Genomic DNA, 25,845 nt, shown 5'->3' with positions numbered 1-25,845 from the left:
CCTATGGGTCAGTATTAGGCTCCTAATATTTTTTTTATTTAAATAGTGATCTAAGAGTGTACACAAAATTGTATGTATTACATAGTTAAAAAGCAGTTACAGGAAGAGACACCAAAAGATCCTTGGCTGACACTGCAAGTATAATTCAAGAAGCCATCAATGCATGTGGTTATACAAGAACAATGGGGTAAACTCTCAGCAGGACTTAGTGAACAAGAAATCTGGTTAATAAAAAGCTCCTGTCCATTTTTAGAGCAGATGAATATAATCAGTGTTGCTGAAGCTGTACTGTTGTGGTAATCACAATCCAAAGATGAACATATTAAAATTCAAAAGTAAAAAAGCAGTAGAACTGATGACTGGACTTTATGATAGGCCTGATGAAAATCAACAACAACGTATTTCATAAACCAGCAATGTTAAAAGACTGCTTTTTGTATTATTTCCAGTTTAAAAATATTAGTTGTTTATCATCTCTTCTTTCAGTTAAAATACTATAAAAAAAAAAGAGTAAAAACATTGAAAAAAAGAGTAAAAACATTGAAAAAATAGGAACAGACAAACATTACATTTTTTTCAGGCCAGTTTATTTTTATTGACATGAACAATGTTTTGTTTTAAAAAAATGTACAGCTACAAGAAAACTGTGCTGAGATATATATATATATATATATATATATATATGTATAGATGTATGTTTTATAACTACTGACTCTTTATCTACCAGTACAAACAAAAACCTAAAATTCAAAAAGTTCAGATTTGTGGACAGCACATAAAAAAATTACATTTATTTACATTTTTTTTCCTTTTTTTGGTATTTCACCTACACAGTTGCCTCTATAATGAGACAAGCATTTTAAAACTCATGGAATTTTAAAATAAAGAGCACGGTTCAGGTGCAATGTTACTCCTCAACGCTTGCGACGTACAGGTGTAACTGACCTGAAAAGAAGAAAGAAAGAAAATTAATGCTGCCATTTCAGTTCCTCGACAAGCTGGTAAATCGAAAACAAGCATGTGAATGCTGACTGTGCCCAGGTAATTATGAATTAAAATGTAAGTAGCGATATTTTAAAGGAATGTTTTTAGATTAAGGCAAAAGATGGTTCTTAAAAGTTGCTATTACTTGCCCTTCACAATGCAACTGTTTTAGAGATACAATTATGATTGCATTAATATCAGGAAAAAACAGAAAAAACTATTCATAAGGGTAAATCATTCTTCAGGATGCATTATCAAATGTTAATATGATTTCTGAGACTACAGAGTTAAACAAAAGAAACAATCTAATTTTAAAGTGTAGCACAAAAATAAAGTTAAATTAAAACCTTAATGGAATAATTAAAAAATTAAATATATCCAATAACAGTGACTCTAAAAGAAAATAAATATATTCAGTAACAGTGCTTTGCTTTAACATTTAGTAACATCATTCAAAGGACATTTTAATTTTTAATAATGTATAGAAGGGTGTACTACCTTGATCGCGACTTAGACTTGTGTTTGCGGCTTGCCTTCTTACCAGACTTGTGAGATTTTTCCGTTGATTGTGAACGACTACGTTTGGATTTCTTTGATCTCCTCTCCTTACTAATCTCTATGGAATGAGGACTGCTCCTACCACTAGACTCTGAATCTGAATCCCTTTTGGGGTTCTTCATAGAGGTTTTCTTACTGGAACGGCTATCCTGGCGGGAGATCCTGTTAGAAGACTCACTGCGGAGATCTGTCAGTTCACCCTCTCTTTTCCTCTTCGTTTTACTACCTGTTCTGTCATCCTGGCTTGCTGATTTGTAATCCTTTTCTTCATGTTTCTCCTTTTCTTTTATTTTCTGCCTCTCTCGTTTTTTTTCCTGTTCTTTATCTTTCTTCTTTTTATCTCTGTCATTGCTCCGACTTCTTTCTTTCCTCCTTTCTCGATCTTTGCTACTGCCTTTCTGTTTACGTCTACTCCTGCTAGAACTTCTTCTCCTCTCCTCATTCCAGCGCCTATCCCTACTCCGGCTTCGGCTTTCCTTGACTCTTTCTTTTGATCTGCTCCTCCGCTGGTCTCTACTGCTCCTTTGATCTCGGGAGCGGCTATGGTTTCTTCTCCTTGATCTCTCTGTGCTTCTGTTTCTGCTGGATTTCCTCCTATCTCGTCCTTTTTCTCTACTTAGTTCTCTCCTGTGTCTACGAGAGCTTTTACTTCGGCTGCGACTACGCTGCCTGGCTCTGTGAGAGGGAGATCTGCTCCTACTTCGTTTCTTCTTTCTCCTGGGGCTGGAGGAACGTGAGGAGCTTCTACTGCTAATGGAACTTGAGCTAGAAGAGCTGCTTGATTTACTACTGCTACTACTAGAGCTACTGCTTTCACTGCTGCTGCTTCTGCTGTTGCTGCCTGAAGAGGTCTGACTTCTACTCCTACCTGACCACTCCTTTTCTTTCACTGGCCTTTTAGGCTCACTAAGTTCAGTGTCAACTCGAGACTTTCTTTTCTCAGATACTGACTCAGGCTCTCTTTCTTTAACTTCTTGTTTAACCAAACTAACAATCTGATCTTTCTCATGGTCTTTCATCTCTTTGTTAATTCGATCAACTTGTTTTTCATCTAGTGAGAAAGAGAAAGGGAGAGAAAAAAGACATATACATGTGATAAATCACTTAAACCACCTTATGGTACTGGCAGACATGAAATTGTTACTTGCTAAATTTGAATTTGGGTTACTAACATTTATTGTAAGTTAGTAAACTTGTTTATCAATTATCTAATAATTAACACTTACTACCAGTTACCAGTTAAACCAAGCAGCACAAACCTGCAAGTTTTATTATACATTTTTTTGGCTAATTATCTCTAATTACATGAAAAATGACGCACTTGAAGGAGGGATAATGAGGGCACTGGAGAAGAGAGGAATAAACAGTAGTATCACTTGATCACCACACTTCAACTCTAAAAAGAGTCAAACGAATGCTGCCTGAAGGTGCACTCACATGCTTCATTTAGATATTATGATGTTTACGGCATGCTATATTACTTTCATTAAATTAAAAAAAAATCTAAATATTTTTCCTCAAATTTTACCATCATTTAAAAGGTTAGCAACCTGTAAACTTTACAGGTAATTTCAGCAATACTTAATTAACAATATCTCTAAACAATTGAGCAATAGTCATTAAAATGCTATTCGAAATGGCAATTAGCACATCAAATCGTAGCCCAGATAGATAACAATTAGCGAACGGGTATAGTAGTTACATATATTTAAAATGCAAGTTAAAATAGACACTGTATTCGAAGAATATTGATCATACTGTAACTGACATTTAAAATATTAAAACACTTGAGTGAAATTTTTACAATGTAGTATATGTTACCAAACTTTTCTCTAAATCATCACCATTGTCGATGCTTGCTATAAAATGTTAATCAGATACTCCCATACCATTGGTGGTTACAACTTTCCATAAAGTGATCTATCAACCATGTCTGAAACAATTTTTCGGAAGAAGATGAAAAACTTTTGGTGGAAAAAAAGAAAACTTTTCACAAACCTTATATTTTTATTATTGTGTATCACAGTAGTTCAGCACTACTGCATCACATGTTGAGACCTGAGTTCAGTTCATGTCTTGTGTAAATCTGTGTCACAAATATCTATGTGGAATTTGAATGTTTTCCTTACACTGGTATGGGTTTTTGATCCAAATTGTTAAGGTTTGCAGTTGGGCAGGCATTAATAAGAGCATGATTGTGTATGAAAGTGTTAGACAGCCACAAGATTATCTAAGACTTCATACATGGTTGTGTCCTGCTCTGCACCCAATGCTCCATCATTCACAGTCCTGAATTGTATTAAAGAAGTTCAAACAAAATGGATGGATGGATGGATGGTGGATGACTAACATGACTAAGGGAAAGGGGAAACAAAACTACTATAAATAAACAGATGAATAATAATAAGAAAAAAAGGTCACTTGATTTTGGAAAGTTAACAAATACAGATGACACCACTAAAGAGATGTATAAACAATTGCCGTAGGTGGCATCATTCACATATCTAAAAGGAATGTCATCTTATAAAGAAGAAGAAAAAAAAAAAGATTCTTAACCAATGTTTTCTAAATAATTTGCATACCTTCTGCTTGCTGTCTTTCCAAAATGAGCTGTAGCTCTTTCTCTTTTCTTCGAAAGGCATCCTGCTTTTGCCTGATTCTGTGTCGTAGCTCTTCATCATCAGTGTCAGAAGATTCAGAGCCTCTCTCACTTCTGTCATCTTCACTGTCATCAGAACCGTACTCACCCAGCCCACCTGCGTGCACAAACCCACACTCTTTCACACAAGACAAGTATCTTAAATGTGCACTTTTTCATTTTGTTAAAGAACGCATTTACATGCAAAAATCCTTTCTGCAAGACTAAAACCGAATTCCAGAAAACGGTTACCAGTCTATTTAAATTTGTGTAACGGTGAATTATTGTGTCTGGGAATATTAAAATACTTCCAAATTAATGCAGACTATTACAAAAAATGTCTTTTAGGGTACAATTTGAAGCACAACAGTGAGTAACTATCCCTTTATTTGTGATACAAAGTGCTTAGGCTGATATATAGGAGCCATGATAAAATAATCAGACTTTTTAGGAATACATCACAGATGCAAAGATATCATGCCTGTACTTTTCTCTGATCTCAAAAACAGTAGGATTATGTGGATTCCTAGATGAGCGCACTCAGTCTGTGCAAATTAAATCAACATCTTATTAACTTTCCTTCAAACATGCTGCAGGAAAAGAAGAAATTTATTATCCCTTTGTCAGCTATAGCCAAAATGCCCAAAAGCCCAATTCTCCCTACTTTAAGCTAAATATTACTTACCAAGTCCACTTAGAGAAGCCAGTGCACTGGACTGTGCCAGCTGCTTTGCAGGAGCTTTGTATCACATCAACAACAGGAACAACATGTTAACACATAAAGCCACGATTCAAAGTCATGAGATTCTATGGCATAGTTAAATTCTACTATTAGGGCTGCTTTGTAAAGGAAAGAAGAAACATTAGAAACATACAACCTGTTAAAGTGAAAAAAAACATATGTATTTACTGCTGATATAACAAAAAGCTGGCTCTGACATACCAAATATATTTTAAAAAGTACCATTCTTTGCTAATAATGATAACTCACAAAAGAAGAGTGAGATCTTCCTTCTTTAAGGGGTCAGAGATGAGGAATGTGCTTAATAATCAAGCTGTTAAACACTCAAATGTAGGGATTAGTACAAGGCTTAGATAAAGGCCTTTTTAATACATGTTTATCTTTACTTAGTAAATACCCGAAAACAATTTTTGTTATGCTGAATATATTTTTAATCTACTCATTAAGAAAACAATCATACCAATTGTACGGCCAGCATTTTATACTGACTATTACAAATTTCTAAATTCCGGAACATTTTAAAATTTTTAATTTATTACATTGGTTACTTTTTTTTTTTTAATATATTCTGTTATAATATCATCACAAAAGTAATACACATTAACAAAATACATACCTTTCGTTGCTTTGCGATGAACATCTTTAGCCACATTATAAATTTCTTCATTGGTAACTTCTAGAAGAACTTCTGTTAGAATTGTTTTTGTCAACATCATCTATAAAGAGATATATAAAAAAAGGTGTGTGTGTTATCTGCAACCTATTTTTACTGACATCAAACAATTTGAAACTTTCATTTCTGTAAGAAACCATTATTACAGAAAACATGACAAAAGTTTATTTTTTATGGAGAAAGTGCTAGAGAGCCATATCCTTTACCTTATAGTAAAGTAAAAAATGTAAAATATACAGATCATGGGAAGTATGGAACAAATCCAAATTAGATAAAAGAGGTGACAGGTATGTGCGGGTACAAGAGAAAACCATCTGACAGGGAAGAGGTCAGGTGAAAATATTGTTTGTTCAGTGCTGGGACTGTGTGTTAACAAAGAATAAGGACTTGTTTTTCTATGATAGGTATATCTGAATGCTTTCGACAGTTACTTCTGCTATTAATAACAATGAAGTTAGCAAAATTAGATTTGGAAAGAACTTTGAACTTTACTGCTATAGCATGTCATATGAGACTCCAAAAAAGGACCAAGATAAGTTAATTTACTCAAGACAATGTCTGTGTTTCATTAGTGAACTCCTTACTTAAATATATAATGCTTATTTTTAAGCATTACAGTAATCCCTCGTTATATCGCGCTTCGACTTTCGCGGCTTCACTCTATCGCAGATTTTATAGGTAAGGACAACTAAATATATAACGCGGGTTCTGCGGACAATGGGTCTTTTTACTTCCTGTTCATGCTTACTCAGTTGGTTTGCCCAGTTGATTTCATACAAGGGACGCTACTGGCGGATGGCTGAGGATCTAACCAATCAGAGCACACAGTTAAGTTCCTGTGTGCTGAATGCGGTGTTAACCAGGAAGTCTCGTCTTGCTCATTCAGCAACAACGTGTTTCACTGTGTAAAGAGTTAACTTTTGTGCTCTTTTGTGTTTATCTTTGTGCATAGTCAAGCCCTTCATTAAGGCTCCAAAACGATCTGCTACTGCTTCAGGGTCTGTGCCCAAGCGCCAACGGAAGATGTTAACGATTGCCGAAAAGGTAAACGTTTTGGATTTGTTGAAGGAAGGGAAAAGCTACACACTGTAGGACGCCATTACAGCATCAATAAAGCTACGATTCTTTTTATTTAAAAAGTAGGAAAGGAATATAAGATCTACGGCCGCAGTGTCCTTTTAACCAGGGTGCAAAACGAGTTGTAAGTAGATGTAATAAGGCAGTAGTCTGGATAGAATCTGCTTTAGGGATTTGGATTGAAGAAGAAGAACGGCGGTGCTACACAGTTGCCTGAAGTGGCTCCTTTAGAAGAGCTGTAACACTCTCCTTTGTTGTGCAGTAAAATTAAACTCATTGTTAATCGGACAAGTCATCGTGTCAGTAACCATAATTAATTTTCTACTTACAGTACTTAGTACATGTACGTACGTTTAGTGTCACTGTACACATTTACTGTATACTATTTTTCTTGCATTGTACATATTTATTGCTGGTGGCCTGTCTATCGTAATGGCTGTAACATATGTGATATCGGAGACACTCGATATCTTTAAAATAATATTTATTATTATTAGGTTTTACTGTATATAAACAGTGTGTTTACATACATAATTTCAATGAATCTTACCTAATATTTAAGAGAATACAAAAGGATTATGCTGTATAACTGTGCAGGGAATATTTATAAACAGTATGGGAGAGTTTATAAGGGCTTAAATACATAAAAATAACCATACAAACATATGGTTTCTACTTCACGGATTTTTACCGCGATCGAGGAGGGATTACTGTACACATAAAGTGCTAAAAACTGGGCTTCTAAAACCCATGGGAATTTAAAACAAAATATTGCCTGTTAAATATTAATTAATAATTTCAAATCTTCTTTTGCAAATCCCATCACTAATTAAAACAGTGCTGCTGTTGTACCCAAACCAAAAAACACTGAGCAACCAGTAAGGTCCAGCTGGAAAAACCTCAATTGAAAAAAAGTATTTTTGGTTAATAAAAAGGTAGTGCATAAAAGCAGAAATTAAATTCTTGTCTTTTAGTAACTCCTCTCTCTCCTGGCTGTGGATGATTCCTCTTTTGAGATGCACTACTAGGATGAATGAAACTGAGCAGGTGAGATGGCGTGACACTGATAAACATTACATTTATAGAGTACAGACAGAAACAGTTTAAGTGTGTTTATTTTCTTTTTAAATTTTGTTTAGTTTTTATTTCTCTGAATTATGTTATTTCCCGATTTATCAACATATTGCAATAAAGCGCCAATGATCCAGTCTAATTCCTAGTTTTATTTGACATCATTTTAACAATATTAAGGCAATTATCAAGAAATTCACAACCATTAAACAGCACTTTGGAGTATCTTACCAGGGAGACAACCCAAGTGCACCTTTTCCCGACACATACAGTGAGGAAGGTATTTATTTATAAAAAAAAAAGATTCCTAAGTGGAGAACTATAGTGCAAGGCTGAATCAGATCTCCAGTTTTCCAAACTCCCAATCAAACAAGAGAAAGATGAGCTGGAGGGACTGGGGTTTGATAAACACATTTGAGACTAAGATTGCAACCAGTTTCTGTTATCTGAGGAAACACTTTGACCTACCACTTGCCTAATCTCTAGTCCACAGCATCATGTACAGTTTTCAAAACAACCAGAGAATTCAGCCCCTATCCCACATACAGTAGGTGCATCTTGTTAAATATCACATATTATTAAGACAAGTGTCTGAGAAGACTAAACCAAAAGACAACTGCTTATCATACATTTTTGTTTATTTTATCATCAACAACTACGTATTCAGCAGTCTAGTATTAAATATATAGAACTTTTACCATACAGGATCAATAGGAAAACACACTAACATTAATATTAGCAAAAGAATACTTCGTAGTTGAACATACCAGTTGAAATTCTCTTTCTTCATCAGTCATCTCTGGTTCACTCTGTTCCTCATGTGCTGGAGAAGGACTTCTGCTTTCTGGGATCTGGCTTTTTATTTCAACTCTTTTATCTTCATCCTTTTCATCGTCCTCCTCTTCATCCTCCTCCTCCTCCTCCTCTTCTTCTTCATTTTCATCATCACTGTCCTAAGGTGTGTGAAGATTTAAAACACACTAATTTATTCAGGAAATGTAATTAGAATTGTAGTTTGTATTTCAGATGTTAAAATCAGCAGCAAGATATTGGGCAAATAACTGATAACATCACATACATCTGTTACATCATATCAGACAAGCATTAAGGTTCCTGAAAACTGAAAGATTGGCCTCCATCACAGTAATGAAATTGCAAACATAAGGACGCAGTGCTTCTTGAATCTTGACCTGGATGTATTATAGCTTCATACCACTTGTATATGTTGTTAAAATGAAGAAAAATCTTTTGGGTTGAGAACATGCTTGTGATGGGTTGCCTTATGACGGTATAGTAAAATTTTCCTAGTTTGTTCAAATGTGAATTCCATGGCAAGTGACATACCACGATCTATTTAGAATTCACTGCTGTAGTATGTGATCTAAGGCATTGTCTATAAACAACACCAATGACTGATCACAGAAAGCCTTTATTTGTATGGTACGAAAATCTACTAGGGTAAATCACGCAATACAACATGTTCACAATGGCTTATATGTAGTTCGAACATTAATAGCTCAACACTCTGCCATTAGTTTAGTTAAAGCCCAGGTTAAATGAACATGGACAATCCACTTCAGCATCACACCACTGTTGAACAACGCACCATAGTAGGATTTCTTTGGGCAGAGGGAGTGAAACTTACTGTTTCGTGTACTGTGATACAGGTCCGTGGCGCTGTGCAGACTTCAAATAAATAATCGCACCCCGTGAGGTGCAGGCTCTGATCAAGCGCAGGTGTGTGCAAACACACTTTGCTTTGGGGACAGTTTTGGTGACTGGCTGATTGTATGCATGTGAAAATTACGAGGGTCAGTCAGGTGCCTCATTATTGCCTGAGAGGGAGCAGCGAGAAATACCTGAACCCAATTAGAAAGGCAGAATAGGGAAAAATATAAGAAAAGAGAACAGATGGAGAAGAAAAAAGTGATGGAGGTTAAAGGAAAGGAAGGAAGTAATGGGAGTGATTTGGTGCAGAAGAGTAAAGGCAGGCAGTCAAGAGGAGAGTCTCCTTGGAGGAGCATGCGGCTGATGCTTAGGGGCTGAAGTTGGCCGTTCCAGCTGAGCAGTTTGGATGGAGCAAGGTGAGGCTCCAGGAAATTGGGCTCGTAAATGAATGTTGGCTGTGGCTGTCGGTGGGCATCTCCTCTGGCGAAGGGCCCCATGCGGGGTAAGCAGAAAGGAATAGAGTTTTAAGAAGACAAAGACATAGGAAAGCATGACATAGACAAGCTTGTAAGGCAAAGGAACCACAGAGATTGAAATGTCAAAATAAAAATAATGGGTGCAGCACAAAGAGATATTGAATTTCATGATGTTAGGGTAAGACAATCAATATGGTGAAATTATATAGTACCATGGCAGTGTTTGATAAATACAGCTTCAGTGACAATGGACAACTGGTCGATGCTTCAAGAATGTTTGCCATCACAGCATTATTTTAATGTACTTCAGCAATGAGGACTTCATCTTGTAAAACTATCAAGTGTTTCAATAAATTTCAACTAACTGCTAGTGCAAAAGATGTGTTACCAACAATACCAGAAAACATTAAAAATGGTGAGACAAAGCAATACAGTCAGCGGTAACAAGCAATACAAACTGAAATGTTTGTTGAATTTCACATTAAGAACTATCCCATTACAAAACAGAAATAGCTCATGATTCTTTTTAATTATAATTTAGCTTAGCTCAACTTCTTTACTCAGTTTATCAAACTGTTAAATGAAAACTGGTATATGCTGAACAAATTGCAAATTCCCTTATAAGAATGTACTGTTAACGGTGTACCTGTTTAAAAAACATTTTAAAAATTATTATTTAATAAAACCTGTTACTTACAATCATATGAAAAAGTCTGGGAACCCCTCTCAGCCTGCATAATAATTTACTTTCAACAAAAAAGATGTCTTTCATTTCCTAGGAACATCGAGTACTGGGGTGTTTTCTGAACAAAGATTTTTAGTGAAGCAGTACTTAGTTGTATGAAATTAAATCAAATATGAAAAACTGGCTGTGCAAAAATTTGGGTACTCTTGTAATTTTGCTGATTTGAATGCATGTAACTACTCAATACTGATTACTTGCAACACCAAATTGGTTGGATTAACTCATTAAGCCTTGAAATTCATAGTCAGGTGTGTCCAATCATGAGAAAAGGTATTTAAGGTGGTCAGTTGCAAATTGTGCCACCCTTTGACTCTCCTCTGAACAGAGACAGCATGGGATACTCAAAGCAACTCTCAAAAGATCTGAAAACAAAGATTGTTAAGTATCATAGTTTAGGGTAAGGTTACAAAAAGCTCTCTCAGAGATTTAAACTGCCAGTTTCAACTGTAAGGAACATAATCAGGAAATGGGAAGGCCACAGGCACAGTTGCTGTTAAACCCAGGTCTGGCAGGCCAAGGAAAATAAAGGTGCGGCATATGCGCAGAATTGTGAGAACATCTGGCTGCAGATGGTGTATTTGTACATTGTTCTACAATTCTGCGCAATTTGCACAAAGAACATCTGTTAGTTTGTTGTATGCAAATGCTTATTTAGACAAGCCAGATTCATTTTTGGAACAAAGTAATTTGGACTGATGAGACAAAAATGTAGTTATTTGGTCATAACAAAAACCGCTTTGCATGGCGGATGAAGAAAACTGCATTCCAAGAAAAACACCTGCTACCTACTGTCAAATTTAGTGGAGATTCCATCATGCTGTGGGGCTGTGTGGCTAGTTCAGGGACTGGGGCCCTTGTTAAAGTTGAGGGTCAGATGAATTCAACTCAATATCAACAAATTCTTCAGGATAATTTTCAAGCATCAGTCACAAAGTTGAAGTTACGCAGGTGTTGGATATTCCAACAAGACAATGACCCAAAACATTCATGCAGAGGGAGAAGTACAATGTTCTGGAATGCCCGTCACAGTCCCCTGAATTGAATATCATCGAAAAATCTATGGGATGATTTGAAGCAGGCTGTCCATGCTCAGCAGCCATCAAATTTGTATGGAAGAATGGTCAAAAATACCTCCATCCAGAATCCAGACACTCATTAATATCACATCATATTTGCAAAAGGAGGCTAAACTAAGTATTGATGTAATATTTCTGTCTGGGTGCCCAAATTTATGCACGTGTCTAATTTTGTTATGATGCATATTGCATATTTTTTGTTAATCCAATAAACAATGTCACTGCTGAAATACTACGGTTTCTAATAAGGCATGGCATATATTAAAAGGAAGTTGCTACTTTGAAAGCTCAGCCAATGATAAAAAAAATCCAAAGAATTGAGAGGGGTTCCCAAACTTTTTCATATGACTGTAGGTTATTTATTGATAAACTTCCTTTTAATTATTTTTTTTAACTACTTTAGTCCTTAGTCACTTGACTCACGGCACCAGTTAAGTAACCATTCATACTATCCCTTCAAAAATCATCATACCCATGCACCACACCCATTATAAAGATCATTCTCTCAGCTTTACTAAAGCTTACACTTAACATTTTCTTTTTGTTTTTTTTTTTTATTTTATTAATTTTATTGGAATCCATACAAAGCAATCAAGTTTTTACAAAAAGAAAAATTGAGTTAAAAACAGATCGATTCCCACCCCTGAGAGAAAGGGCAAGCTAAACGGCGTAAAATTTAAGGCTTGTAAACATACCTAAATTAATAAATTCTCTGTGCTTCATGAACTTATTACTGATTAGATCCTGCCATATTTTGAAAAAAGTCTGTACGGATCCACTAACGGAGTATTTGATTTTTTCCAATTTCAAATTATATAACGCATCAGTTTCCCACTGACTTAAAAGAGGAGAGTTTGGGTTCTTCCAGTTTATCAGAATAAGTCTGCGTGCCAAAAGTGTAGTGAATGCAATCACAATTTGTTTGTCTTTCTCCACTTTAAGCCCCTCTGGAAGAACCCCAAACACAGCAGTTAATGGGTTAGGAGGGATTGTGAGTTCAAGGCTGTCTGAGAGGTAATTAAAAATTTTTGTCCAGAATAATGTTAATTTGGTGCAGGCCCAGAACATGTGACCCAGTGAGGCTGGGGCTTGGTTGCAACGTTCGCAGGTTGGATCATGCCCTAGAAACATTTGAGAGTTTTAGTCGAGACAGATGTGCTCGATATATAATTTTCAGTTGTATAATTGTATGCTTTGCGCATATGGAGCTCGAGTGAATTCTCTGCATTGCTACTTTCCACTCCTTTTCTGATATATTAATTGAGAGATCTTTTTCCCAGTGTCCTATTGGATCTTTGAAAGGGAGGGATTGTAAAATGATTTTATATATTGTAGATATGGAGTCTAAGTCCTTAAGATTGAGCAATATTTTTTCCAGCATGGATGAGGGTGCAAGATAAAGAAAATCTGGAAGGTTCTGTTTAACAAAGTTCCTGATTTGAAGATAGTGAAAGAAATGTGTAGCTGGAATGTTAAATTTGGAATGTAATTGTTCATAGGATGCAAAGACGTTGTCTATATAAAGATCTCTAAGCAAGTTAATTCCAAATTTTTTCCAGATATTAAAAACTGCATATGTTTGTGAAGGTTGAAAGAGATGGTTCTCTTGCAGAGGTGCCACAGATAGAAGCTTCTCCATCTTAAAATGCTTTCTACATTGGTTCCAGATTCTAAGTGAGTGGAGTGCAATTGGGTTATTTGTATATTGCCGATAACGTGGGTTTATTGGAGCACAGAGCAAGGAATACAAAGTAGTACTGCAAGATTTTACTTCTATTGCGGTCCAAGCCCGTGTATGTTCTTCAATTTGTGTCCAGGTTCTTATCGCCTGTATATTTGCTGCCCAGTAATAAAACTGGAAGTTAGGTAGAGCCATGCCGCCTTCTGCCTTTGTAGGGTCGCTCTTTTGATGCGTGGATGTTTTGAATTCCAAATAAATGAGGTTATTGTTGAATCTAATTGCCTAAAGAATGATTTATTAATGTAGATTGGAATTTTTTGAAATAAAAAAGGAGCTTAGGAAGAATATTACACTAAACATTTTCACTGGTTGTGATATACAAAGAACCCAGATTGCCCATGCGACAGATTTACTTAGTTTCTGCTTTTTCTAAAGCAAACCTGTAAGTTTAATACAATACTTTTCTTATAATTCATAAATGCTTTGCTGTAAATCCTGTACAGAGTTTGTAAATACCACACTTTAACCTCAATTATACTGACTAAGCAGTTGAACAGCTGGTGACTGTGGGAATGTAGGTGTAATTCACTCACCCCTCCCTAACTGCATTCCTTGGCCACTGTCAGTGTGTCAACGGCATGGACTGTGTAAATGTGCTCTACTATTTTGTTTACACATTTCCAAGTGTTGTGGTGACCTGCAAGCCTGCATTCTGTGGGTTAGAGGTAAGTGCTTTGTGGGATGAGCTAAATGGACAGTTCCATCCAACTGCTGCACAGATCACATCTGAATGTTGCGCGTCTATGGTGATGTCACTAGATCTCTAGAGGTTATGAAAGCTCGCCAATACATAAATAAATAAATAAATAAATACTGGAAACACTTAACTCTGGGGACTTGTAACTTCTGTGCTGTATGGGTTGTGTGAGCTAGTTACAGTATAAGCTCCTTAGTCAAGATTTCAGTATTTATTTATTTACTTACATAAATATTAGTGACCTTTCATTTTTGGTCAATAGATTGATGATGGATCTACTATTGTGAGCACTTCACTTTATATAATAGTTCAATATTGCTTTGCTATGCCCTGAAGAAGAGGTTTTTCTTTGAAATGCATTAGCCAGACCTACACTTCACATCACATGAAGCAGTCAGGAATCCCGCGACACTTCACTCAGTTTCTCCTGATGCTGTGCCTGTTTAGGCTTCATGATATATTCTTTTCAATGATTGTTGTACCAAGTAGGCTCAAACTGTTTTTTCTATTGCTATATTTACTTTGTATGTATTTTCTGATTGTTTATTTGTTTGTTTTTTTTATACATGTTTCATATTTTACTCTATACATTTCAGTTCTGGTTTATTGGCACTTGTAAAACTTTGTTTCTTTATTGGGTTTGGAATTTCTTTTGTAAGACACGTGGGATCATTAAAAGTGAGTACTAAATTAGTTCATGGGAACATTCTATATTTAAATTATATTACATATTCTACATTTATATACAGACAGATAGACATAAGATAGTGGATTTATTTCACTTTTATGTTTTTCATTGTAACTATTTTCGTTGTCAATTTGGATTTGGCTTTGCCTTATGTATAATGGTTATTCCTATGCAAAGTTTCTTCTTTTATTATATACAGAGAGGAATTATATACTTACATTTTTTTATATTCATTGATTGATTTATTTTTCCGTACACAGAATTTTGGTTAGGTTTCGGCTTACTCTATTTTTGTAGCATGATGAGGATAAATTGGGGCGTGAAAATTTTTTTTTAAAATTACATATATATATATATATATATATATATATATATATATATATATATATATATATATATAAACATATAAAAATATAAACTGGTGACTTGTTTTGACTTGCTGCTGTGTAAACTTTGCATTCCCTATTTCCTTTCAGTTTTTTTTTTTTTGATGAGCATAATGTTCGATTTATTTAGAGGTTCCTAGGCTTTGGCTTAATCTTTTATCTACAAAGCAATAAAACACCACGTTTAAATTACGTGCAAGGAGAAAATGTTTTGTTTCATCAATGCCATAGATTTTAACTCAAGTATATAAATTCTAGAGGAATTTCAACTTTCTATTACCATCTAATTAATGTATGCTCTATCTATATACAGCATAAGAAACATTATTGAAAACTATGAACATTTGATTTCATGGTCTTTAATTTTACTATTTCAGTATTAAAATGTTTAACGCACGAGTTATTATCTAAAAGGAGCAGTTGTCCCAAAATTAAAATTACAAATATCTATGGCTATGAAGAATGCACAATTTACAGTCTAGGTAAGTTGGTTTGTAGTATTTTATAAACAGGACACTGCCAAAATCTAATCCTCTATATTGAATAATATATATGAAATGGTACATTTGAGGCCAATATAAACATATGAATAAATTAAATAAATGAAAGCATTGGAAGAATTGCAAGGATTTTATTATCTACATGTGATAAGATTGCTAACTTTAAAACAATGGCAATTTTTTTTTTTAACAGGGACTCTGGTGTTTACAATATATTCACTACATGCCGAAATTTAAAACATACGAGCACATAATGAGAACATGAGGCCCAGTTAAAAGGCAGCAGATTTTAACTTGGTAAAAATTTAAAAAATAAGAAAACCTACATATACTGTTTATATATATTATCAAAGTGTCATTTTCTGTTCAAACTTGAGCAGTGAATACTACAATTCTGTTTTTGAGCATTTCTATATTTTCAGCACAAAGATGAATGCTGCTGATCAGACTCTTTTGCAAGTACAGTGATCCCTCGCTATATCACGCTTCGACTTTCGTGGCTTCACTCTATCGCGATTTTTTTCTCATACACGCTTACGTCACTATGCATGCGCTTTCTGAGAACTTTTATCTAAGCCCTACGATGGCTCCTAAACGTGCTGCTTTTTCTAAGCCTTTTGACAATAAAACTAAGCGCCGGAGGAAGATGCTTACTATCCAGGAGAAGGTGAAACTCTTGGATATGATTAAAGATGGCAATACCCTACAAAAGCCTCCTCACGCATATGAAAAGACAGCGCCAGCAACTGCCTATCAAGATGTTCTTCAGCCGCGCACCCAGACACCCACTGCCTACTCCTAGTACTTCTTCACTGAAGACAACAACGCATCTGCTGAAGATACTGCACCACCTCTGATGACCCTCCTACTGAGGTCGTGCCTTCATAGGTTAGTGGTTGTGTGTAATTAAATGTACAGTACAATAATCTACTAGATAAAAGCGTTCGGGATTGTCCTTCCGTGAGTGCAAATCGTAGCCGTATTCCGCTTATTACAGACTTACTACTTGCGGCTCGAGGTGCAAAGCGACGCGATGTGAGCAGAGCTCTGGTGCTGTCACCGTTCCCTTGCTTTTGTGCGCGATGCGCTGGAAAAATAGACAAAATTATGTCTCTGGAAATAATTAATGTTGATGGAGTACAAATGCCTCACCGCGTAGTAAATATCAGGGGAGATGGTGCTTGCTTATTCTCTATTTCATATCATATCATCTAGCTTATTTAGTGCATGAAACTCCGTCTTTAGCGGTACAGATTCGGGCTGACATTGTACGACTTTGGACAGGCACTTGAGGGGATAAAAAAAAACTTAGGTTTTTGGGAGATGTTATGAATGGGCATTTTGATGTTCTCATTCCCTACACTTACATGCCTGATGTACACATGGAGCGCACAAAAATTGAGGATAAAAGTCGGTCGCCTTAAAAGGCGAGTGCGCCTAGTAATATGATATTTGTAACGTCTAATATGTCTTATTTTCTCTTATTTTGTCTAATATATTGGGTAATACAAGTGTAATGGTGACTAAAGGGTGTTATTTCATGTCTAGAGGGCTCTAATAATGTTAAAAAAATGTATTTAGAAGGTCGTAAACAGGTTTTCTATACTCTAACTGCGAAAATATTCGATTTATAAATAAAGAATCCTACTTCGTAAAAATCCATTTATCACAGTAGAGTCTGGAACGGATTAACCGTGATAAACGAGGGTTCACTGTATATACAGATATATATTAAATACATCAAATGATGTAGTACTTACAAACTTGCTTTTACGTGGTAATCGAGGTCCATCATCTTCCTCCTGTTCTGGTACCTCTTTAGATTTTTCATCTTTTGCCATTTCTGCACGCTGTTTCTCCATTCTTTCTTTCTCAAGCTTTTTCTGTTTGTCCCTCTCCATTTTTTCCAGTCCTTCACGTATCCATGCTGGGAGTGTCCTCCTTTTCACAGCATCTAAAAATAATGGAACTTTTATTTTATACTATCTTGTGACATCTAATACAAATAATGCACTACAACATAAAATGTAAAGCACATATTCATTGATATTATTTGTGAAATGCAATGTAACAACCAATGGCTACTTGTCTGCATGCAGGTAAATCCAAAATCATTACTGTTTGTGTCCATTGTGCTTTGATATAAAATTAAATCAAGGGTGTTTAGTTTAAGACACTTATTTTTGAATTATAGTAAAAAAATATGATGCAGATGCTGGCAAAAACACTTTCAAACTGAAAGGTCAACACAACTTATAGCAAAATGAAAGCAGTCATTTTTTTAGTATATATAAATATCACATAAACGAGGATAGAGACATTACCCGACACGGGAAATGGCAAATAATGCAATACCAGCATAACAATATATTAAGAAATATGTATTTGAACAAAGGTGTCAACATTTTTGTTTTGCTGAAGTCATTAGGTAAAAATAAAATCTAGCTTGAAACTCTGTAAAACCATAAATTAGCACTCTCTCATTTTGTACTTTACTATGAGGCCAGTGTTTAATTTAATTGCTTTTCATGCAAAACAGACTACTCACATATTTCACATATACTGTTCAAATAAATGAAAAGATAAATAGGAAATCATTAACTTGTTTGGAAAATTAAGTAAATCGCAAACTAAAGCATAAAGGCAAAAGGAACAATGGTTGAGAAATAGGTAAAGACCAAAAGCAGCAGCAGTAAACACTGCAACACTTGTAAACAAGTATTTATTTAAAAATTATGTATCAAAAAGTTTTGTGTGATCAAAGAACTATTTTTTTTTTTTAATTGCTGTAGTTATTCTGGTACAGCTAACAAATTAGCTCTATGTATGAACAATCACGATGTTTATGATGTATATGACATTGAGCACTCAGTTCCATAAAGCAAGTGTTTAGTGTCAGTGTCCTGGAGAGAAGACACAATTTTGATATGTCGAAATATAAACTGATGAAGCACAGTGCCTAGTTACAGTCAAATAATTTCTTTTAAATTGAGGAAACTGTGATATGCATTAGTGTTAAAAAAAAAAAAAAAAAAAAAACTTTTTGTCAAAGTATATGGATAAGTACTGTTGATATAACTTATTAATCCTATCTGGCAGACATGGTGGTAATTAAGGGATTCAATAACTAATTATAGGTCATACTCATACATACACAAACACACAATGCACTACATATTATTATTTATTATTTATTTAGGTAGAAGTCACTCCGAAGCCTCTCACACCAAATTAGTTGCAGACAAGATAGACAAGACATGGGAAAACTGAGCAGTCAGCTTATGAATGCATGAAGACTTTTTAACTACTCTGGACTAAAACTCTGCACTTGCATTTATGGGTCCTCCATAGGACCACCACAATAGCAAACCAAAATACTGAATCAAATAATTACATATTTAGGCTAGCAGCAGGCATTACAGTTATCAATCATTACAGTAACTGCATGATGAATGGGCTGCTGGAAGGAACAGAATTTAGAAAGATTCCATTCCAATTGCTAAAATAAATTTAATTAGCACAGTCAGGGAAGGCATTTGCAAGTACTAAATTGCAGTAGTTTAGATACATTTTAACCTCATTTGCTATATAAGGCAGCTTGTGAATGACCATGTTCTTAAAGATGATTAGTAAAAAAAAATAAATGAAATCATGATGGCTTTTTTTTTTTTTTTTACACAAACTGATCATGACTATTGTGCATGACTGTGAACTTGAATTCAGCATTCTACCAAAATATTCTACAAGTGAATGTACTAAGTGCCCATTCACAAGTTGGCCCATTATTCAGTCCAATAAACAAACATTACAGTGAATCTATTAAAGAATGGCTTAAAATGAATATATTTTTTATTTTGAAATTTCAAAATTAAAATTCCAGATCTCAGCTCATAAGAATCAAAATCTGGAACAAACTAAATAGCTTTTAAAAAAAGATCAATAATTCCACAAATACTATGTCAAAGAAAAATTATTAACTATTAGACATATTTACTTGTTAGACAATTAAAAGGTCAAGTTCTTCTACATATAATTTTTATTTACTCATTATGTCTTTTTAATGCATCATTTCATCTAATAATACATACCATATATACTCGCGGATAAGTTCTCCACAGATAAGTTAGGACTTGATTTTACAGTATAATTTCTGGTATTTCATAATGTCGCTCATATAAGTCGAATGCGGAAAACTCACGCTATTGGTACAAGGGATTATGATATGCTAATTCACTCCTGAGAGAGTAACCATGGAGCACACTGCCTTTTTTTTCTATGTGGGTGTGGCAATGCGCTGTATCAGTGCGTGCTCCTAACTTCTCTCTCTCTCTCTATTGTGCGTATGTGACTGCACAGTAATACCCGAACTATTCCGAAGCAACATTTGCACCGATTTGTGTTTTTTTGTATCTCACACCCTCATAAACCTTATCGTAAGAGCATCTCTTATCTATGATGCAACATTTCAATTAGAAGAAATAGAAGAAAATATGCAGCCGGTTTTAAATTAAACATCATTGAAGTAGCGTAAGAAACTGGTAACTGTGTTGCTGCAACAGAATTCAATCCATCCGAGAAACGAGAGATGCGAGATTAGAGGAGACAAGAAGATGTGTAGAAAAAAAAAAATTACAAAATTTAAGTATTGCATTTATGAACAGGCGTATAAGACGGGGTCTGATTTTATGATCAATATTTCGGGTTTCAAGACCCAATTTATACGTGAAGATATATGGTAGTTTAATATAAAATTGCTCTTTTAGAAAAGTAAGGAACTTGCAAAAATGAAAAACTATGTAATAATAAAAGGGTATCTGTAAAAAAATAAAATCAAGTGTTCAAAGATCTGAGCATTTTAACAATGTTAGCAAATAAAAAAATAAAGAATATCCATTTATTTTCTAACCACTTATCCAGTTGAAAGTAGCAAAACATTGCAGGCACAAAACAGTCCATCTCAGATTATACTTGAGTACACACCACACTCATTCATACCATGCCTATTTATAGTTTACAAACAGTACTTGGAGGAAAACCCATGTAGAAATGGGGAGCATATGCAGCTTGTACAAAATGACAGGGCTTAGTATTCAGACCAAGTACCTTGAAACTGTGGGGCAGCAATGCAGAGTACAAAATTGGTACATTCACAATACAGCATGCATTAATTTCAAATGAAGTTTTTATATCAATTATTGTAATTATATAGATAAACAAAATATACCATGATGAAAACAATGAAGAAACACTTACCAAGTGGAGGGGGCTCTTGTTTCACAGGCATCTGTATTGGCGATCGCTGCCGTTCACGAAATGCAGGGGGCCTTTCTCTGCGATTTTGTGTAGGGCCCTGTTGCCAATAAGGGGGGTGAAATCCAGATGAAGGGGGGCCAAAAGCTGCAGCACCATGCTAATCAAAGATTTAACAAAGAAAATAGGATTTTGTTTTTACTAAAGGCATAGTGGAGTTTCTTCTCAGAATAGATGCAGCCCCAAGTTATAGGGTTGTGGATAGACATGAAGGCACACTGCCTAGGTTGTGTACGCAGACTAGAATTTTAAGATGTGCTAGCAACAGATGCACACAAAAAATTAATACAATGCATTGATACTAAACTGCTGCTGGATTATGTGAATTTCCCCTTGGGATTAATAAAGTATCTATCTATCTAAAGTAAATATAAAACTGTAAACTGATTTATGTTTCAGACAAACAAGTATGTTATAAACACTGTCTGTGAGGGGGTTACCCCCAGACTGTTTACTGTCTTGCACCCTGTGCTGCCTGAATAGGCTCTAGGTGCTGGCTACATTAAACTTAGTAAATTGGTAAGACAATGAATGGAAAAGGTGAAAAAATGTTTATTAACTCAAACTCAAAGCTACACTGTTGTAAACTTAAAAAAATCAAAACTATCCATTAGCCTCATGTAAGAAATTATAGTTCTACAATGATTTTACATTCCTTATTCCCTGCACAATCTACTAACAGATTGCTATGTTTTGTTGCATTTTTGTTTTATTTACTGACAGATTTAATGGAACTAAATCAAAATCACCACGGTATATAATTATAGGAATTTACTAAGCTTAAATACCTGTGAGAATATAATAAATAACTATTTTGTAGAGAATTACTTGGTTACATTGGCCATCAACAATTAAATTTAACTTCCAATTTACAAATAAATACTGTAGACTTTGGGTTCTTGAGCATCACAAATGACTGTTCCATATGTGTAAAATTTTGAAAGTAGATAATGAGGTGCCTTTCACCATATCCAACATGTGCAGCATATTTAACTCTAATGCATTTTTATCATAATTACTGTATTTACTCATGTACCACGCGGTTTTGTTTAAGACGTGCACCCTAATTTTTACAAAGAAAATCGTGAAAATCCTTTACCCCCGTGTACGACGTGCATTGTGGTTGTGTAGGAAGCGTTTAGAGAGAGAGAGAGAGAGAGAGTACAAGAGTGCGCAGAGCGAGAGAGAGAGAGAGAGAGAGAGAGAGAGAGAGAGAGAAAGCACGCGTGAGAGAGCAAGCTCAAGCAGTTTCCTCATGTATGACGCGCACCTGATTTTCTACTGCTAATTTTCAGGAAAAAATGTGTGCATGGTACACGTGTAAATACGGAATTTACTAAAAATACAGAAACAGAGAAACTGAATGTTTTGAACTAATTTCACTGCCTTGTATCATGTGTTATTTATTTCTCTAAACTTCTAATGTGATGCCAACGATAACAATGACAGCACCAGCTATAAAATAGTAATGTAATAATCTTTATCTCTCCAATAATGCAGCATATAACTCATACTATAGTTTACACACAAACACACATACATAAATCCTGACTTTACCTGATAGTCAAACTGGTTCACTGGAATAGGAGTCATTGTAAAGCCATCTGGTTGCCCCCCAAAATTGTGATTATTTTGGTTAAACATATTGTGTCTCGATTCTGGAGCAAAATCAACACTATCCTGGCTGTTGCTATCTTCGGAGGGAGGTACTGTATCCATTGGTGCAGGGGTAGGTGGAATCCACTGCTGCTCAGGAGGTGGATGAGGAGGGGGGGGGGGAGGAGGATGAATACCCCACTCTAAATTTAGGAATCAAGCAAAATGTCAATAAGAGAGAGCAAAATACTACTGAATAAAACATAAAACATTATTTTAGTATTGTGAAAGAAATCTTAATTCTTGTGTAGCAAATAGTGACAATGACGGGTGATAGTGGGGACATGGATGGAACAAACAGTCTAACTGTGCTGTTGATGTGTCTACCCTTCAAGAAACGGCTAGAAACAAATACTAGAAAAATTAGCTCCTAGATTTATTTGTGTTAGGGGCACACTTAAGCACTGTTTGAAAAACACAGAGAAAGTGCTATTTGGATATAAAAGACAGAAATTAAGCTTATTTCGGAGACATTCAGTCAAAAGAACTGAAGGCACTGAGTAATTAACCCTTTTGATTACTGAAAATAAAGGAAATTTCTAAACACTAAAAAACAAGAAACATTCCATAAAAAAGGTGACTGGTCTGACACAAGTAACTTAACATGTACCAAATTAAAGGAAGCACTATTAACACGTTGACTGCCAATTAACTTGTAAAAGGTAACGAACAGACAGATGCCACCTATGAGTTATCTCGTGATCGTGCTAGAGGCTGTAGCACCAAATATGAACATACCAGTAAACCCCCGATTCTGTAAAGAATCAGAAATCCTTAAGTCCAAAATGTCTTTGAGTTGCTGCACTCATAAGTAAAAAAAATATCGGAGTGCAAAGGTTTAAATGAAGTAAACTGGAAACAAAAAAAATCATAAAATGGTAAATTCAAAATAGTTAATCAAAAATTTCCTTATAAACAATATTTTTTTAGATGGTTTCCTGTCCTTGAATCAGCTCTACCTGATATGGAGTAGTTAAAAACTTCACTTTAACATCACACGAATGTCGGACTCTTGAAAAGGCAACCTAAAAGTTGTCCAAGTCCAAATACAGGCTCAGATAGGTAAATTCCTACAGGTTGTGTTGTGTTGTTTTGGCGCCACCTACTGACTCTGGGAAGCTGCTGGGTTTGACTCTGGGGTGCTGAGGCGCTGTGCGCATGCGCTTTCGGTGCCACATAGTTCCTTGATGGTGATGGCGGCGGATCCCGGCTTGGAGATCTCCATTACTAAATGAAGGTTGTATATGCGGTGGTGTGCGCGTTCGGGTGGCGGCTGTATTGTGGGTGTTCGCGTTTGGGCGGCGGTTGTATTGTACACGCTTCTGGCCTCTGGCATCCATGCATATATATAACCTTCAGTTAGTAATATAGATTTGAGAGTAATAGATGTAAACAGGGGGTAGCAGGCATCTGATAGAAAGACAAAAAATCAGTGTGGCATCATAAAGAGTATTTCACTTTCTGTTTTTTTATTAGCCATATTTTGGATAACATTTATTTTTCACAAAAATAATTCACATGCATAAAACCACAACTCTAAATCTCTAAATGATTAGTGTCCCACAACTACAGAGTCCAAATGGAAACTGCTATATTCAACTGCAACGAACTATGCAAAATCTAACTAGTTAGACCAACCCAGCTGATTTATTGCGTAATTGGCATACATAAAGCCATTATTAAGCAGGTGGCAAGCACAAAGAATTTTCTGCTCCATGCCCCAACTATGAGGTAACTCAAATTTTTTTTTTTACAGAAAACAGAATTTGTTAGTGAGTTTTATTTAATAAAAAATATAATTCGTATATTAAAATGATATCCTGCTTTTACATTGACGTCAGAAAAAAATGTATCTATTTCCACTGTGGCAGTCAACATGTTAAAAAAAGTGTAAGCAAAACAGATGATAGATGGCTGAATTAGGAAAAGAGTCAACATGGCTTTTGGAGACTGTGATTCATTATTATGCTAGGATTCAGTTACACAGCAACTAAAGCATATGCTTGGAGTTGCATATACATTACCTTGACTTTCAAAAAACATCTGATAAGTTACCCCATGAAAGATTTGTGACCAAACTAAATTAAGTCAAAATTCAAGAGGCACAATCAAGAAGAGTCCATAATTAAACTCAAGCTCAAAACCAAGACAACAAAGTAATTTTTTTTTTTTTTTTAAATGGAGCTGGTACTAAAAATAGGGTTTCTGAAAGGGTTTTGTTATGGCCACTACTCAATATTTTCTACAAATTATCTTACAAAAAGTAACAAGATTGTTACTTTAGCTCGTAATATTGAAGTAAAAGGATAAGTATTATCCATAGTGCCAGCTACAGATGGACCTGGTCATAATTTAGGCTTGCTAATTATAAGCTAATTATATCATAACATTGTGATCGGATTATAAATTTAGCTCTTGATGTGTTAATAAGTACCCAGCAGGGTGTGTAAATCACCTTGAATTGTATGTAAATGTATGATATGGCTAACATAAATAAGGTGTTATTATTATTATTAGGAAGGTTAATTCATGTGATAGGCAAAAATAAAAACTCAAAAAGTACAGGATGCAATTTATCCCATACTTGATACATAAACATTGAATAATTCACGCCAAAGAAAACTACAAAGGCTGCTGGTTTTATTTGCACTTGTAACATTTCCATAATGGAGACAGTGTTAAATCTGACTGCTGGTGTGATGTGACTAACTAGTTAATGTAGTTAGTTATCCGACTGTCATCCTACGGCAAGGGTGGGCAACGTCTATCATGGAGAGCTGCAGTGGCTGCAGGTTTTTGTTCCAACCCAGTTTTTTAATAAGAAGTTAATTACTGCTGATGAAGCACTTATTGCTTTAGTGACATTTTGATGCTTCATTTTAGTGGTCTCGCTTATTAAGGTTCCCCACTCTTAATTGTTTACATTTACATCTGTGTGTGTTCATCATGCACAGTTTGATTTAATAAAATACTTAACAGAAAATGTGACAGACTGAAAATGATCATTTTAAGGCTTCAAATCATTTGGAGGATATCGATGGAAAGGAAAAAAAAATCTATGATACAAGAACCTTGCATTGTAGACTAACAAGCCATAAAATTAAAAAAGGGTCTGAGATTGGCAAGGATTGCTTTCTAATAAAGCAATTGGGTTGGAAA

At 35.2% G+C, this 25,845-nt stretch overlaps 1 protein-coding gene across 1 annotated transcript; it reads right to left on the bottom strand.

Moving 5' to 3' along the window:
- Window positions 1-817: 817 nt before the first annotated feature.
- On the bottom strand, window positions 818-23,142 carry pnisr (PNN-interacting serine/arginine-rich protein). Its single transcript, XM_039747593.1, has 9 exons — window positions 22,588-23,142; window positions 20,974-21,130; window positions 17,481-17,674; window positions 8,511-8,696; window positions 5,539-5,638; window positions 4,866-4,919; window positions 4,125-4,298; window positions 1,483-2,593; window positions 818-945 (listed from the first exon to the last, which is right to left on the bottom strand). The coding sequence occupies exons 1-9, from the start codon at window positions 22,747-22,749 to the stop codon at window positions 915-917; spliced, it is 2,169 nt and encodes a 722-aa protein (XP_039603527.1). The 5' UTR covers window positions 22,750-23,142; the 3' UTR covers window positions 818-914.
- Between the last annotated feature and the right edge of the window lie 2,703 nt (window positions 23,143-25,845).

The sequence above is a fragment of the Polypterus senegalus genome, chromosome 3 (assembly GCF_016835505.1).
Source record: "Polypterus senegalus isolate Bchr_013 chromosome 3, ASM1683550v1, whole genome shotgun sequence".
In the NCBI taxonomy this organism is placed as follows: Eukaryota; Metazoa; Chordata; class Cladistia; order Polypteriformes; family Polypteridae; genus Polypterus; species Polypterus senegalus.
Note: the sequence above shows the minus strand (reverse complement) of the source record. Positions and strands in the feature narration are given on the sequence as shown.